General features: G+C 39.9%; 1 protein-coding gene across 5 annotated transcripts in view; it reads right to left on the minus strand.

Annotated features, from left to right (window-relative positions):
* pard3aa (par-3 family cell polarity regulator alpha, a) overlaps positions 1–13,382 on the minus strand; it is an 883,471-nt gene that overhangs the window by 115,772 nt on the left and 754,317 nt on the right. For all 5 annotated transcript variants that reach the window (XM_063044362.1, XM_063044364.1, XM_063044363.1 and 2 more), the window contains one exon: positions 8,841–8,966. In XM_063044362.1, the coding sequence (XP_062900432.1) occupies positions 8,841–8,966 (126 nt within the window). The remainder of the gene's footprint in view (positions 1–8,840; positions 8,967–13,382) is intronic.

The following is a 13,382-nucleotide window of genomic DNA, read 5'->3' on the forward strand; positions in this document are numbered from 1 at the left end:
TCTGGTACTGCTCCCCAACTTTTCCTTCGGTACATTGACGACTACATTGGTGCTGCTTCTTGCACCCATGCTGAGCTCGTCAATTTCATCGACTTTATTTCTAACTTCCACCCAGCCCTCAAATTCACTTGGTCTATCTCGGACACCTCTCTCCCCTTTCTCGATGTCTCGGTCTCCATCTCTGGAGACAGGCTGTCCACTGACATCTTCTACAAGCCCACTGACTCTCATAACTACCTCAACTATACCTCTTCCCACCCCGCCACACACAAAAATGCCATTCCCTATTCCCAGTTCCTCCATCTCCGCCGCATCTGCTCCGAGGATGAGATTTTCCGTTCCAGGACATCTCAAATGTCCTCTTTCTTTAAGGATCGTGGTTTCCCTTCTGCTGTCATCAATGACGCCCTCACCCGCATCTCCTCCATTTCCCGCACTTCGGCTCTCAACCCATCCTCCCACCACCACAACAGGGACAGAGCTCCCCTTGTCCTCACCTACCACCCCACTAGCCTCCGGATCCAACATATTTTCCTCCGCAACTTCTGCCACCTTCAACAGGACCCCACCACTAAGCACATCTTTCCCTCTCCACCCCTCTCTGCCTTCTGCAGGGATCAGTCCCTCTGCAACTCCCTGGTCCACACGTCCCTCCCCACGGATCTCTCACCTGGCACTTATCCCTGTAAGCGCAAGTGCTACACCTGTCTCTACACCTCTTCTCTTGCCACCATTCAGGGCCCCAAACAGTACTTCCAAGTGAAGCAACACTTCACTTGTGAGTCTGTTGGGGTCATCTATTGCATCCGGTGCTCCCGGTGCGGCCTCCTCTACATCGGCAAAACCCGACGCAGATTGGGGGACCGCTTCGTCGAGCACCTCTGCTCCGTCCGCCAAAACAGACAGGATCTCCCAGTAGCCACCCACTTCAACTCTGCTTCCCACTCCCATTCAGATATGTCCATACATGGCCTCCTCTACTGCCATGATGAGGCTAAACTCAGGTTGGAGGAGCAACACCTCATATACCGTCTAGGTAGTCTCCAGCCCCTTGGTATGAACATAGAATTCTCCAACTTCCGCTAATTCCCTCCCCCTCCCCTCCCCTATCCCTATGTCACTCTGCCCCCTCCCCCAGTTGCCTACCACCTCCCTCATGGTTCTGCCACCTTCTACTACCCATTGTGTTTTCCCTATTCTTTCTTCACCTTTCCTGCCTATCACCTCCCTGCCTCCCCTCCCACACCCCTTTATCTTTCCCCTTACTGGTTTTTCACCTGTCACCTACCAGCCTTCTCCTTCCCACCCTCCCCCCACCTTCTTTATAGGGCCTCTGCCCCTTCCCCCTACAGTCCTGATGAAGGGTTCCGGCCCGAAACGTCGACTCATCGTTTCCACGGATGCTGCCCAACCTGCTGAGTTCCTCCAGTGTGTTGTGAGTGAGCAGGTATATGCAGATAAAGCTACTTTCCGAGAAGTGTGAAAGGATTCATTGTTGATAAGATCAAGGAGAACAATATGAACCAAACGTAGTTTTACTGGGGTTTAGAAACAAAGGGGCCTCCATGTAGGTTATTGACAGCCGAGGGTAAAATATGGTGACTGTTAGGGCAGGCTAGCTTCATGAATCAATGTCATGATGCAATGCAACAGTCATATCCTGGCAAAACAAACTAGGAAGGTTGTCATGGTCTCAGGAAATATATAGAAGAGATTTACTGGAACAGGATGGGGAAAATGTTGGGTGAAAAATAATGGATTTCTCTTTAAAGCACAGAAGAATAAAGAGAATCAAGGGGGATGTTCAAAATCAAATTTTGAAAGAGTAAAATAGAAAAAAATTATTTCCAGAGGACAAAGCACAAAGAAGACTTTCAAAAAAATCCAGAGGAGAAGGAAGAAAAACAATTTATTCCATAATGGACTACGATGATCTGGAATGTAATTCTTATAAGTATTGGTAAATGAGTTTATTATTTTCACATGTATGGTGAAAAATGCATCTTGCAAACCATTCATACAGATCAATTAATTACAACATTGCATGGAGGTCGCGCAACTGTGCAGAATAGCATTACAATTACAGAGAAAGTGCAGGGCAGTTGGACAACAAGTTGCAAGATCATACCAAGGTAGATTGTGAAGTCAAGAGTCCATCTTAATGTACTAGCGATCTGTTTAAGTGTCCTGTATCAGTGGGGTAGAGGCTGTCCTTGACCCTGGTGTACTGTTCCTGCATTCAGACTTTTGCATCTTCTGCATAATGGGAGGCGGGGAGAAGAAAGAATATCCATTTTGGGTGGGCTCTTTAATTGCTCAGGCTGCTTTACCAAGGCAGGAAGAAGCATAGACAGAGTCCATGGAGAGGAAGCTGGTTTCCATAATGTTCTAACCTATGTCTAAAACTTACTACAATTTTTTGCAAGGATGAGCAGATCAGATGTCATACCCAGCAATGATGCATCTGTGTGACAAAACAGATTGGCAATGCTAATTCTCCTGCTAGCTTTGCACTTTTGCCTGGTTAATCAGTCCTCCTCGTTCCGTCCCTGGTCTAGTTTAGTTTCCTCAGTAGTTCACAAACTTTGCCCTCCCATAATGCAGTTCTTGGGAGTTCATCATTTACACACCCCAACAGTAAAGCAATTGCTAGATTGGCTAATCAAAACAATCCCTTCACTGAATGTGCTCTACTAGTTTATAAGGATTCTAGACACAAGCATTCCAAACAGATAAAAGTATTTTCACTCACACCATTACAATGGCTTGTTGACAGTAGGGCAGCCCCAAAAGACCAAAGGGACATTTTGGGGTGTCCTAAGATAATGCCTGGGTTAGTGAGAGCACCTTACACAGACAATACCACTGGGGGGGGGGAGGGCATTATTCTTCTATATTCATTTGAGCATGCAGACACTGATCTATGGGTTTAATGGAGGCATTTGTTGTGGAATATAACTGTAGGATGTTAGAACCCCTATTTAAAATGTTCCAATTCTGCATCTGAAACATGAATACCCCCACCCCACCACACTCTCAGGCCAACAGCAGATTTTTCTGTTCTGCCTTCTGGGCCAGGTAGAAGCAGGTTTAAATCCTCAGTCTGGCTTTGCTAGAGAGGGTTGGAGGCTGGATTTGACTGTTGGTGAATAGTTAAATTGAAAAGTTATAAAGACAAAGTGTGTCGTGGAGAAAGCCTCTGTATATTTGTAAATTTTTGTATATGCATGTTTGTTTTCATTTGTCTATTTGTAAATATTTTTTACTTCACAACTTTTGGGCAGTTTTTACACTTTTTTCACCTGGGACTAAATAAACCCTTTGCGCTAATGTGTTGTTGTGGATTACCATTTGTTCTTTTTCAACTGGTGACTTTTGTTGGGCATGCTTACCCACGCCTGAGAGCGAGGCACGATGATCTGCACAGGATACTTCCTATGATGCATTGAGAAAAATTGGTCAGCATCAAAGGGGACGTGCCAAATTTATTTAACATTTTTAGGAAGTAGATTTACCAGTGAGCGTTCCTTCCTGCCTGTGGTGCTAATGTGTTTTGACTAGGACAGGCTAATGGCGATGTTCGCTCTGAGGAGCTTGAAGCTCTCAACTCTCTCTGTTGAGACGAACAGGAGCATGTGTACCACCCTACTTTCTGAAGACAATGACCAACTCTTTTGTTTTCCTGACATTGAGAAAATGTTTCTTGCATGATGGAATGCATGACAGAATATGGAATCAAAATGAACAACAACTTTCTAAGAACTGGATAAATGTGTGACTGGGAAAATCTTGCAGGGTGAAGAGGCAAGCAAAGATAAATGACTAACTTAATATCGAGGCAGAGGGACAAAAGACGAGATGGATCTCTTCCATGATTAGTAAGAATTATTTATTTACGAGAGGTAATTTGGTGCAGTTTTATTGACATGGCAAAAAATTGGATTTATCAGCAAAAGCAACATTTTTATCAATTAATCAACTAAAAGCCAGACCAACAGCTTGTCCACTCTGGACCAACAATATGTTCACTCCCCGATCTACAATGTGTCATCTCCCAGACCAAGAGCATGTTCACTCCAGACCAACAACTTGTTCACTCCCTGGACTTATCAGCAAAAGCAAAGTTTTTATCATTTAATTAACTAAAAGCACATCCACTGAAAAAACAAAAACAATTGAATAAGCATTCCTAAATATTCTGAATGGTCAGTTTTACACAAATCTTACAAGGTGCATGGATGGTTTGGTGGGTGGGGATTAATTTTCTGGATGGAACCAGAATTTTAAATCCACCAAATCTTTCACCAAGCCTTCCAATTTTGCCTGGATTTAACAGGCACTACTCACAAAGCTGGTTGAAATTCGACCAGTGCATTTGGAATCATCCTTAAAAATAATTATTCTTATGATTAACTTAATTACCACTCTTCAGAGCGTAATGCTGGTGGAACAAGCAAATGCATGTTTATTTATTTTTTGGATTTAAGACAATGAAACACAGGAGCAGAATTTGACCACTAAGGTGATCAAGTCTGCTCCATCATCATGGCTGATTTATTAAGCCTCACAACTGAATTCTCCTCCCTTCTCCCGTAACCTTTGACACCCTTACTAATTCAGAATCTATCAACCTCCACAGTAATTATACAAAATTTGTCCATCTTAGAGCACTTCTATTACTTTTGTAGATAAACATTTAATCTCAAATCAGTAATTTCATTACAAAAAATAGAGTCATCTATTTTGGAAATTATTGTGACCACTACTTTTTTTTAAACAGTGTAATTGAATACATATATTAATATGGAGATACAGCTCTGAGTAGGCCCTTCGCGCTGTGCTGCCCAGCAAAGCCAATTTAACCCAGTCTAATTTAAGAGATTGCAAATGGTAATTAGGATGAATCTGCAGCTTGAAAATGGCAATTACATTTTCTGAAAATAATCAAATTAAAAAATATGGAAAATACAGATCTAATGTTTGCAAAATACAGTATAGAGGAAATACTAGTTACTGCAAATTTAAGTTCCCAAAATTACACATGTGCAAGAACAATAGAAAATAGTTCCTTGACTAAAATTGCTTTTGGAAGGAGTCCTTTGGTTTTGTCTTTACTTCCACTTAACCAGCTGAAATTTCTCCATTGAAATTCTAATGTTCACATAATGCTTTGTCCTGTGACTGAAGTGTAAATCCTGTGGAACAACTTCCAAAAAACTGGAATGACACAATATTCTCTTCTGTGTGCATTGCATTTATTTAGCCAAAGAATACATCCAGTGAGGCTTTGATTCTCAATTTATGGATGCTACAAAATGATGTGGAAACTTGGAGAATTGAAGAGAAGGGCAGTGGAATGAGTCCAAATGGAAAGGAGGTGCAAGTGAACAACTTCAGAGGCACATTCATCAAGTGCATAAATGTTAATTGAACATAAACCATGATATACCCTCAAAGGTAAGGCAGAATAATATGATTAGAGGTGATAAGTACAAACTAACTGAAACCTTGATTTCAAAAGAAAATCTTCTACAAAAGTTGCTGAAAAAATATGGTCATCTGAAGTATTCAATCCACACAAGGTGAAATTTGCTTAGAGGGCAAAAATAATGGGGAAGGGACTTGAAAGAATATATATTTTTCTAATGCAGTGGAAATCTACAAATCTTCATATAACTGTCAAATGATATTTTTTTAAAATTTTAAATGAGTAATTAGTGGAACACTGAATTGTGCTCAGCACAAAATCGAAAAACACTGCTGAATCAGTTTACTTTCGAAAGAAAGTGATCTGAGAAATTAAAGGTTAGCTTCACAAAAGTGAAAAGTGCTGTTTGTGTCCTATCAGAACAGGGAAGGCTGTGCCAGGCAGCCCACAAGTGTCACTATGCTTCTGGTGTCAAGACTCTTGACATGCTTTGTCTTGATTTGACTAATTTGAATTTTAAAATCTCAGGTACTACAAAACAAATATTATACTTATAATTTTAATGATCTAAGACAAATGGTGTCAGATGTGAGAAAACAACACCAAAATCCCAGCAGAAATTGAAGTGAACTAACAAATTGATTAAGCATTTTAAATCATTCAGTTGTGGGTGTCAAGAGAACAACTGAAACCGATTCCAGGCCTAGGAGTACGAGAAAGTTTGGGAACAAGAAAAGGGAATTGTGCATAACAATGTTATCCCTCTGTGCTTCAAAAATTCCACTAATAGTCTGCAAGGCAGCTATTGTAGAAATAAACTGCCCTACTCTATAAAACCACAGGAACAAAAATCTCTCCCTCAATTTTCTTGCATTACTACTCTCCTCTCCAGTACTCATGCTGGGCCATGGATTCACTGGCAAGAATAGCTGACCTCACAGTGTTTAAGTAAGCAAGCCTATTAGGTCTTTTGTACCCAAGGCTCTCTTAGAAGATCTAACCACTTTAATTTCATTTCCTTTCCCTTTCTTGATAGAGAAATGTTTTAGACCTGCATATTCATAAATTATATATCCATATATACATACAGAAACTGAATATGTAAGAGTCCAAAGTCACGTTATTCTGAATACCAAGCATAAAGACTGCAGCAGTCCCACCTAAGTCTGTGATTATGCAGTTTCTGGCATGGCTCAAGCAGAAATTATTGCTTAAAAAGAAATCCAAATAAAATTTCCATTCCTTGAGTGAGACCAAATGTAGCATCTCAACTCACAGCTAATTTCATAAGAGTGAATTTTGCAACTAGCTGTGCTGAAAATGTGACTTTTTAACTTGTAAATCAATGGATTATTTATGAATGCCTCAGTTAAAATAAAAATATAAACAGGCTTTACAACCTCACAACTACGTCACCCATGTCATGCATTAGCTGTGGGTGAGAAGTTACCGGGAAACACCAACATTTCTCAGTTATGTGCAGAAACCCCAAATCATCTGGCCATACTTTGCCATTATCTTCCCTCCTGCAATCGGCATGGAATCTGGCAGCAGAGTGAGAACTTGCTGCAATTGGTAAGACTGCAGAGGAGTGGCGCCATTTTAATTTTAGAGTTAGTGGCTCCTTTTAAAGCAATTTTATTTGTTTCGCATAACGCTTTTATAAACTTTCAATGTCCTCAGTAGTTTTGACAGTTGGCTGAGTAGTGTCAATGGTTTCATTGTCTGTCAAAGCCTTTTACTGCTGTTTCATGGGTAGGATCCTTTCTGATCCAATGATACAAAGACGTTACATTATTATCATTTGGCAATCATACCAGCAGATCCAATGTGTTTGGACTTTCCGCACAGGTCACTAATGAAGCTGGCTGTTTAAATGCTGGCAGATAATTGTTAAAAAAACTAATGGTTTCAGCGATGATTGATGTCAACATGTCTTGTGCATTTCAAATTGATTATTGCTGGCTAAATTGAGTACATTATATGCTGTAAACATGCAGGCAGGAAAACAAATCAAGTGGTTGAGAGAAGAGTTAGCTTCTGATTGTTCAAGTTGTTTTGACTCGAAAGCTTAAGAAACAACTGACTGATGGAGATAACAATGTTTGTTGGCAAGAAAAATAATTTGAAGAATGCATCACCCACACAAGAAGCTGACAATTCCATCAACTGCATTCCATTATAGACACAATAGTAGGCACTTCCAATAGCATTATGCATTGCTAGAAGTTACCAGAAGAACCAGAGTTGTTGTACACCACAAAGCAATTCCGATGTGAGAAATCTTCAAAGAAAGTATGAACATAGCAGCTTACACATACACACACACACACACACACACACACATTTAGAAAATAAGTTTATTAGTTAAACCTGTCCTAGATTTCCCCTTTGGGTCAGATGAAGCAAACAGATAGACTAGCAAGTGTATCAGCCTTATGAAATGAGCAACAAAATCATGACTTGATGCACACTCTGGTGCCTTCGCTAACGCGGTGTCCACATATTTTATTTTTGAGTGAAATGCAGGAGCACATAGGGAGAGATTAAAAGAATATGTAAGCATACACTACCTACTACTTGCTGGGTAAGATTTTTCAATGATCAGTATGAGTGAAAGCTGGTGAAGTTCCACTATCATGGATCTGATAGCCTGCCTTTGATCAAATGCATTCAGGATGCAAAATAAAAAGATAGAAGTGATTTCTGTTATCTTTCCTGACCAGCTTCCCAAAAGGGGAAGCAGTTCTACTCAATTCATCCTATCATCTCGTCTGATCATTCGTGTATATTCAACAGTGTTGTTTTTTTTTATTCTCTCATGAGATGCACTCTTTGTTTGCAAGATCAGCATTCAAAAAACATCCTAAGTTACTGGAGAAGCTGGTTATGAAGATCAAATGGTTTGCCAGGCTATCTCTGAGGCAGTTCAGATCTGAGCATGGAACAATGATGCATTTCTCACTCAGGTGAATTACTTCTGACTATCCCATGAAATTATTGAGAAGTTTAATCCTAATTAGTATCTCAAAATCTGAAATCCCTAAACATGTTTGAGTATCTGCGTATTTGTTATCAATATAAGCAACTGTAACATAGCCAAAGTCCAGGAGTTTCAAAAAGATATTAAAAAGGTATTAAAGCCACCTTTGATAACTAGGGATAAGATTTTCTCAATGTTTCTTCCAAACCATTAAAGATTGTGAGGAGAAAGTACAATGGTCATGAAATAATGAACACAATCCATGCTACTTTCTGTGTGCAAGGTGAATTATAAAAAGCAGTAAACCTGCTGTCATTTCTTTGAGACATTCCATCTTGCACCAGTGAGTCAGCGCTGCAAAAGTTTTGGAAAAGTTTACAGAAAGCATTAAAGCAGATAGATCCTTATGATAAAAATATACTACAATACCTCTCTTGCTCCTGCCTCATTCGTATCCGCTCATCTTCAGATGAATGAGTTTCTTCCAGCTTGCCCTTGTTTGACCCTTTACGATCAAGCTTTCCAATTTTTTCTTCTTTCCGGTATTTCCCAAATCTGTAGAGTATAATATATCGAAATTATTGCTTACCCTGTTGGAAATCATTTACTTATTATGCACCTATTTTATTCAATTACTCCACAATACCCTGGCCAATAATTAATGTCTGTCAACTAACATCAGTAAAAGCAGATTATCTGATCATTAACTCATTGCTGCTTGAAGGAGCTTATTATGTAAATTGGCTGCTGCATTTCCAAGAGTGCAACTATAAGTGTACTTAAGGGGGAAAAAACTGTAATACAAGGGGACATGAAAGGCGAATCAACACAACAAAACAGGTATTGATATGTTCTGAAAATTGCATGATATAATAACCAGAGATGCAATTACATGAAAGGGTATCTATGAGTATTTTCTTTAAAGCAGCTACCGCAGCTCCCTATGTAGTTCATTGCTTAGTAAGAAAAGGCAATGTTTGGAATGGGTGCAAATGTTTTTGACAGAGCATCTTTTTCCGCAGTAGGCTAAGCAGTTATCCACTCCTATTAATCCTCAAAGAATTGTGTATGAATTCAAATAGCCTAACTTGTTTACTTTTCAACAATTGTTGTGGAGTTTTACAACAAGAAGGCACAACTTAGGCAAAACAAACCACAGATATTACAAACAGAATTTGTTACCTTTCAATATCCAACAAAAGATATAGTTGGGCAATACTTCAGGAGTAGGAGACAAAGAAAGTTATTCCTTGGCATAACTGTCTGTTAAAATATCATTCTGAAAGACCAGTCATCGGCAAATAAGGGACTAACAATCCCGTGGGAAAATAGTGCAAAAGTAGCAATAACGATCAAATGGAGGAATGTTATCATCCTTCTCCTTCTGATAATGAGCTCATTTCAAAGGAAAAACTAGATAGCCAGAAACTTGAACATTAATTTAAGCACATTGAATCTACTCTGTTAAGTTACTTCTTTTCTTGTTATCAAATTTCCTGACTTTTGACTATCCTGTACATTTCACCTGAAGGAAGTGCCTACAAGTGGTTTACTTGGTGAAATAGATTACTTGTCATATGGTTTATGACAACTATATGTTTACTTCTATCTGGTTTACTTGTCCTCAATTATGTGGGATACAAATTTAAGATGTAGTAAATATCAAGTCATCTGATGGCACCTGTGGGGTAAATGTTCTAGTGCTAATGAACAAAATAAGGAGAAAAGCAATTTGTATGATCTGATAAAATAGAAATGTATAAGGAGATTTAGAGCATAAATAGATGAAGCATAATTGATAGGAATGAAGGGATCCTTTTGTTATTTATTAGCTTTCTACCTTCTGAGACACAGTGGACTTGTTGGAGTTTCAACACTTGAAAATGAGGCAAGCTTGGAAATTGGAAGAAATGGTGATGACATTATCTAATTTGGGATGAGAGCAGGAGTCAGCCTGGTTATCAAGGAACTGGAAGTAGAGTCAAGGGAGGGAAAACTGATATAGTAGTTGGATGGAAGATGCTGTGTATATTCCATGAAAGTGGCAGGAACCATAATTCTTCTGATGATGATACTGTGCTGCGCATTTGATCCATTATGACAGGGGAGGAAGCTCGTTGAACTCAATAACCATTTTATAGTGATAAACACAAAACAGACCGGGCACCATGACCCAGAGAGTGAACCCAACCAGTCTCATACAGACAGGGGAGGCGACCATCACACACTCCAGTTACAGTTAGGGTGACCCACGAACACACAAGTGAATAACTGTATAACCCAAGCTAAAATGTAACAATAAATGAACTGGAACTTCCCAACATAATCCCACAAGATCATCTTAACACAAGAATAATAAACAGTATTGGTCACTAGAAATGTAGGGGAAGGCTGTCGACTGCACCACTGCGCCCCCCCCCCACCCCAAGAGCATCAATACTACATTTAATTTGGAAATAGGAAGAATTAAAGTGTACATTGGTCAACACCAAAACATGAGGAGAAGGTTGGTGATGCGGGTGGGAACTGAGTAGACTTCCATTCAAGGAAGAAGAAAGAACTGAGAGATTCAAAGGCAATTCTGCTGATGGATGAAATCGGAGAGGAAAGGGCCAATCATGGCCAAATAGAGTTAATCTTCATCCTTACAGTAACTTAAGCTCTACCAAAACCTCGATCCCATTTCCCTAGCACGAGGTCAACTTGCTCCTCGGATTCCCCGCACCCCACCCCCAACAATTCCTTCAATTGTCCAGAAATGCTGCAGTCATTTTGTTCTTTCTACTTTATCCCATCTAGACCTCAACCTCTGACTTCCCGTCCTTACCCACTTTAGCCTTCCCAATATATATACAGTTGCAAGAAAAAGTTAGTGAATCCTTTGCAATTACCTGTTTTTTCTGCATTAATTACTCATAAAATGTGGTCTGATCTTCATCTAAGTCACAATAACAGACAAACACAGTCTGCTTAAAGAAAGAACACACAAGCAATTGTACTTTTCGTGTCTTTATTGAACACATTGTTTTATAATTCACAGTCCAGGCTGGGTAAAGTGTGTCAGCACTTCTAGCTAATAACTGGTAGAACCTCCTTTAGCAGCAATAATACTTCTTGTAGATGCTGATCAGACTTGCACAAAGGTAAGGAGGAATTTTGGACCATTCCTCCATACAAAACTGTTTCAGTTCTTCAATATTTCTGGGATACCTCTTAAAGTCACGCCACAGCATCTCAATTGGGTTAAGGTCTGGACTCTGACTTGGCCATTCCAAAACACAAATCTTCTTTTTCAACCATTCTGTTGATGATTTACTCTTGCCTTTCGGATCATCCAACTTCTATTAAGCTTCAGTTGAGAGATCGCTACCTGGTCCCTGACATTCTCCTATAAAATGCAATTATACAGTTTTGAATTCATTGTTCCCTCAATGACTGCAAGCTGTCCAGGCCCTGAGGCAGCAAAGCAGCCCCAAACCATGATGCTCCTTCAACCCTGCTTCACGGTTGAGATCAGGTTTTGCTGTTGGTGTGCAAACTTCTTCTTGCAACTGTATACCGCATTGCATCTGAAGAAAAACATACGCTTCAGAAACAAAATAAGACACCAAAAATTGTTTTTAATATGCATCTTAAAGGAGAAAAAGTGGTGGAGAGGCAAGGAGGCTAAGGTATTTAGGTTGTAGCAGTTGAAGGCACAGCTACAAATAATAACAAATAAAGTTCAGGAATGCTCGAAGTGTCAGAATTGGATAAGTGCAGATCTTTGAAAGGCCGTATAGCCGGAAGAAATTAGACAAAGTGGAGAGGTGAAGTCTTAGAAATAACACATTCTTTTGGAAGAGGTCACGTATGTGGAGAGTGATAGAAATGAGGGTCTTAGCAGTGGACCTTATAAGACAGGGATGGTGTAGAAATAAAAACAGATCAATGCAGAGATCATTGTATCATTTCTTAATGCATGCATTACTAAATGACAATAAAAGAGGACTGCGTGTCCTTATAATCTAATCTAATCTGAGGTCCAAACCTCCGCCTGGGGTCATGTAAGATACCAAAGTGTTCACTTTTCAGCAGTTTCGTCAGGACAGATAGAGAAATCCTGACCAGGGGATAACACTTGTGGCAGGAAGGATGGTGGCTTTGGTCTTTATAATATTTATTTTGAGGAAAGTTCTTTTCACCTAGAACTGAACATGTTCCCCTAAGATATTCCTCAACATTTACCTGTTTAGCCAAGCTTTAGGTCCCCATCTAGCTGCCTCTTGCTTCAATCTGGATTCAGTTACTATCTGATTGTGCTCTAATGAAGTCACTTGCAAATACTTTACAATTTTAAGGTACTAGAGTGATAAACAGTAAGTTGTGTCTGCATTTTACAAGGGCAAGAAAATGACGGTGTCCAAAAGAGTCTAACCAGAAACCTCTGACATTCAATACTGCCATCACCCAAGATCCCTAAACATCAAGAAATGGATCCATCAGGCAGATGCAGCATGGATTCAGTGCAGGCAGGTCAAGTTTGACAAACTTACTCGAGTTCTTTGAGGATAGAATGAATGCAGTGGAAAGAGGGGAACAGATGAACGTTACTTACTTGGATTTCCAGAAGGCATTCGATAAGGTGCCACATAAAAGACTTATCCATAAGATAGGGATGCATAGAGTTGGGGGTGATGTATTAGCATGGATAAAGGATAGGTTAATTAATAGAAAGCAGAGATATGGTATAGGTGGGTGTTACCCTGGTTGGCAATCAGTGGTAAACAGTGTTGCCGCAGGAGTCGGTGTTGGGCTTGCAGCTGTTCATGATCTACATTAACGATCTGGAAAAGGGGACCAAGTGTAGTGCATCTAACTTTGCTGATGATACTAAATAGAGTGGAAAAGCAAATTGCGCAGAAGATAGGGAGAGTCTGCAGCGAGATACAGATAGCTAAGTGAGTGGGCAAGGGTCTGGCAGATGGAATA

The sequence above is a fragment of the Mobula hypostoma genome, chromosome 3, assembly GCF_963921235.1.
Source record: "Mobula hypostoma chromosome 3, sMobHyp1.1, whole genome shotgun sequence".
Lineage (NCBI taxonomy): Eukaryota > Metazoa > Chordata > Chondrichthyes > Myliobatiformes > Myliobatidae > Mobula > Mobula hypostoma.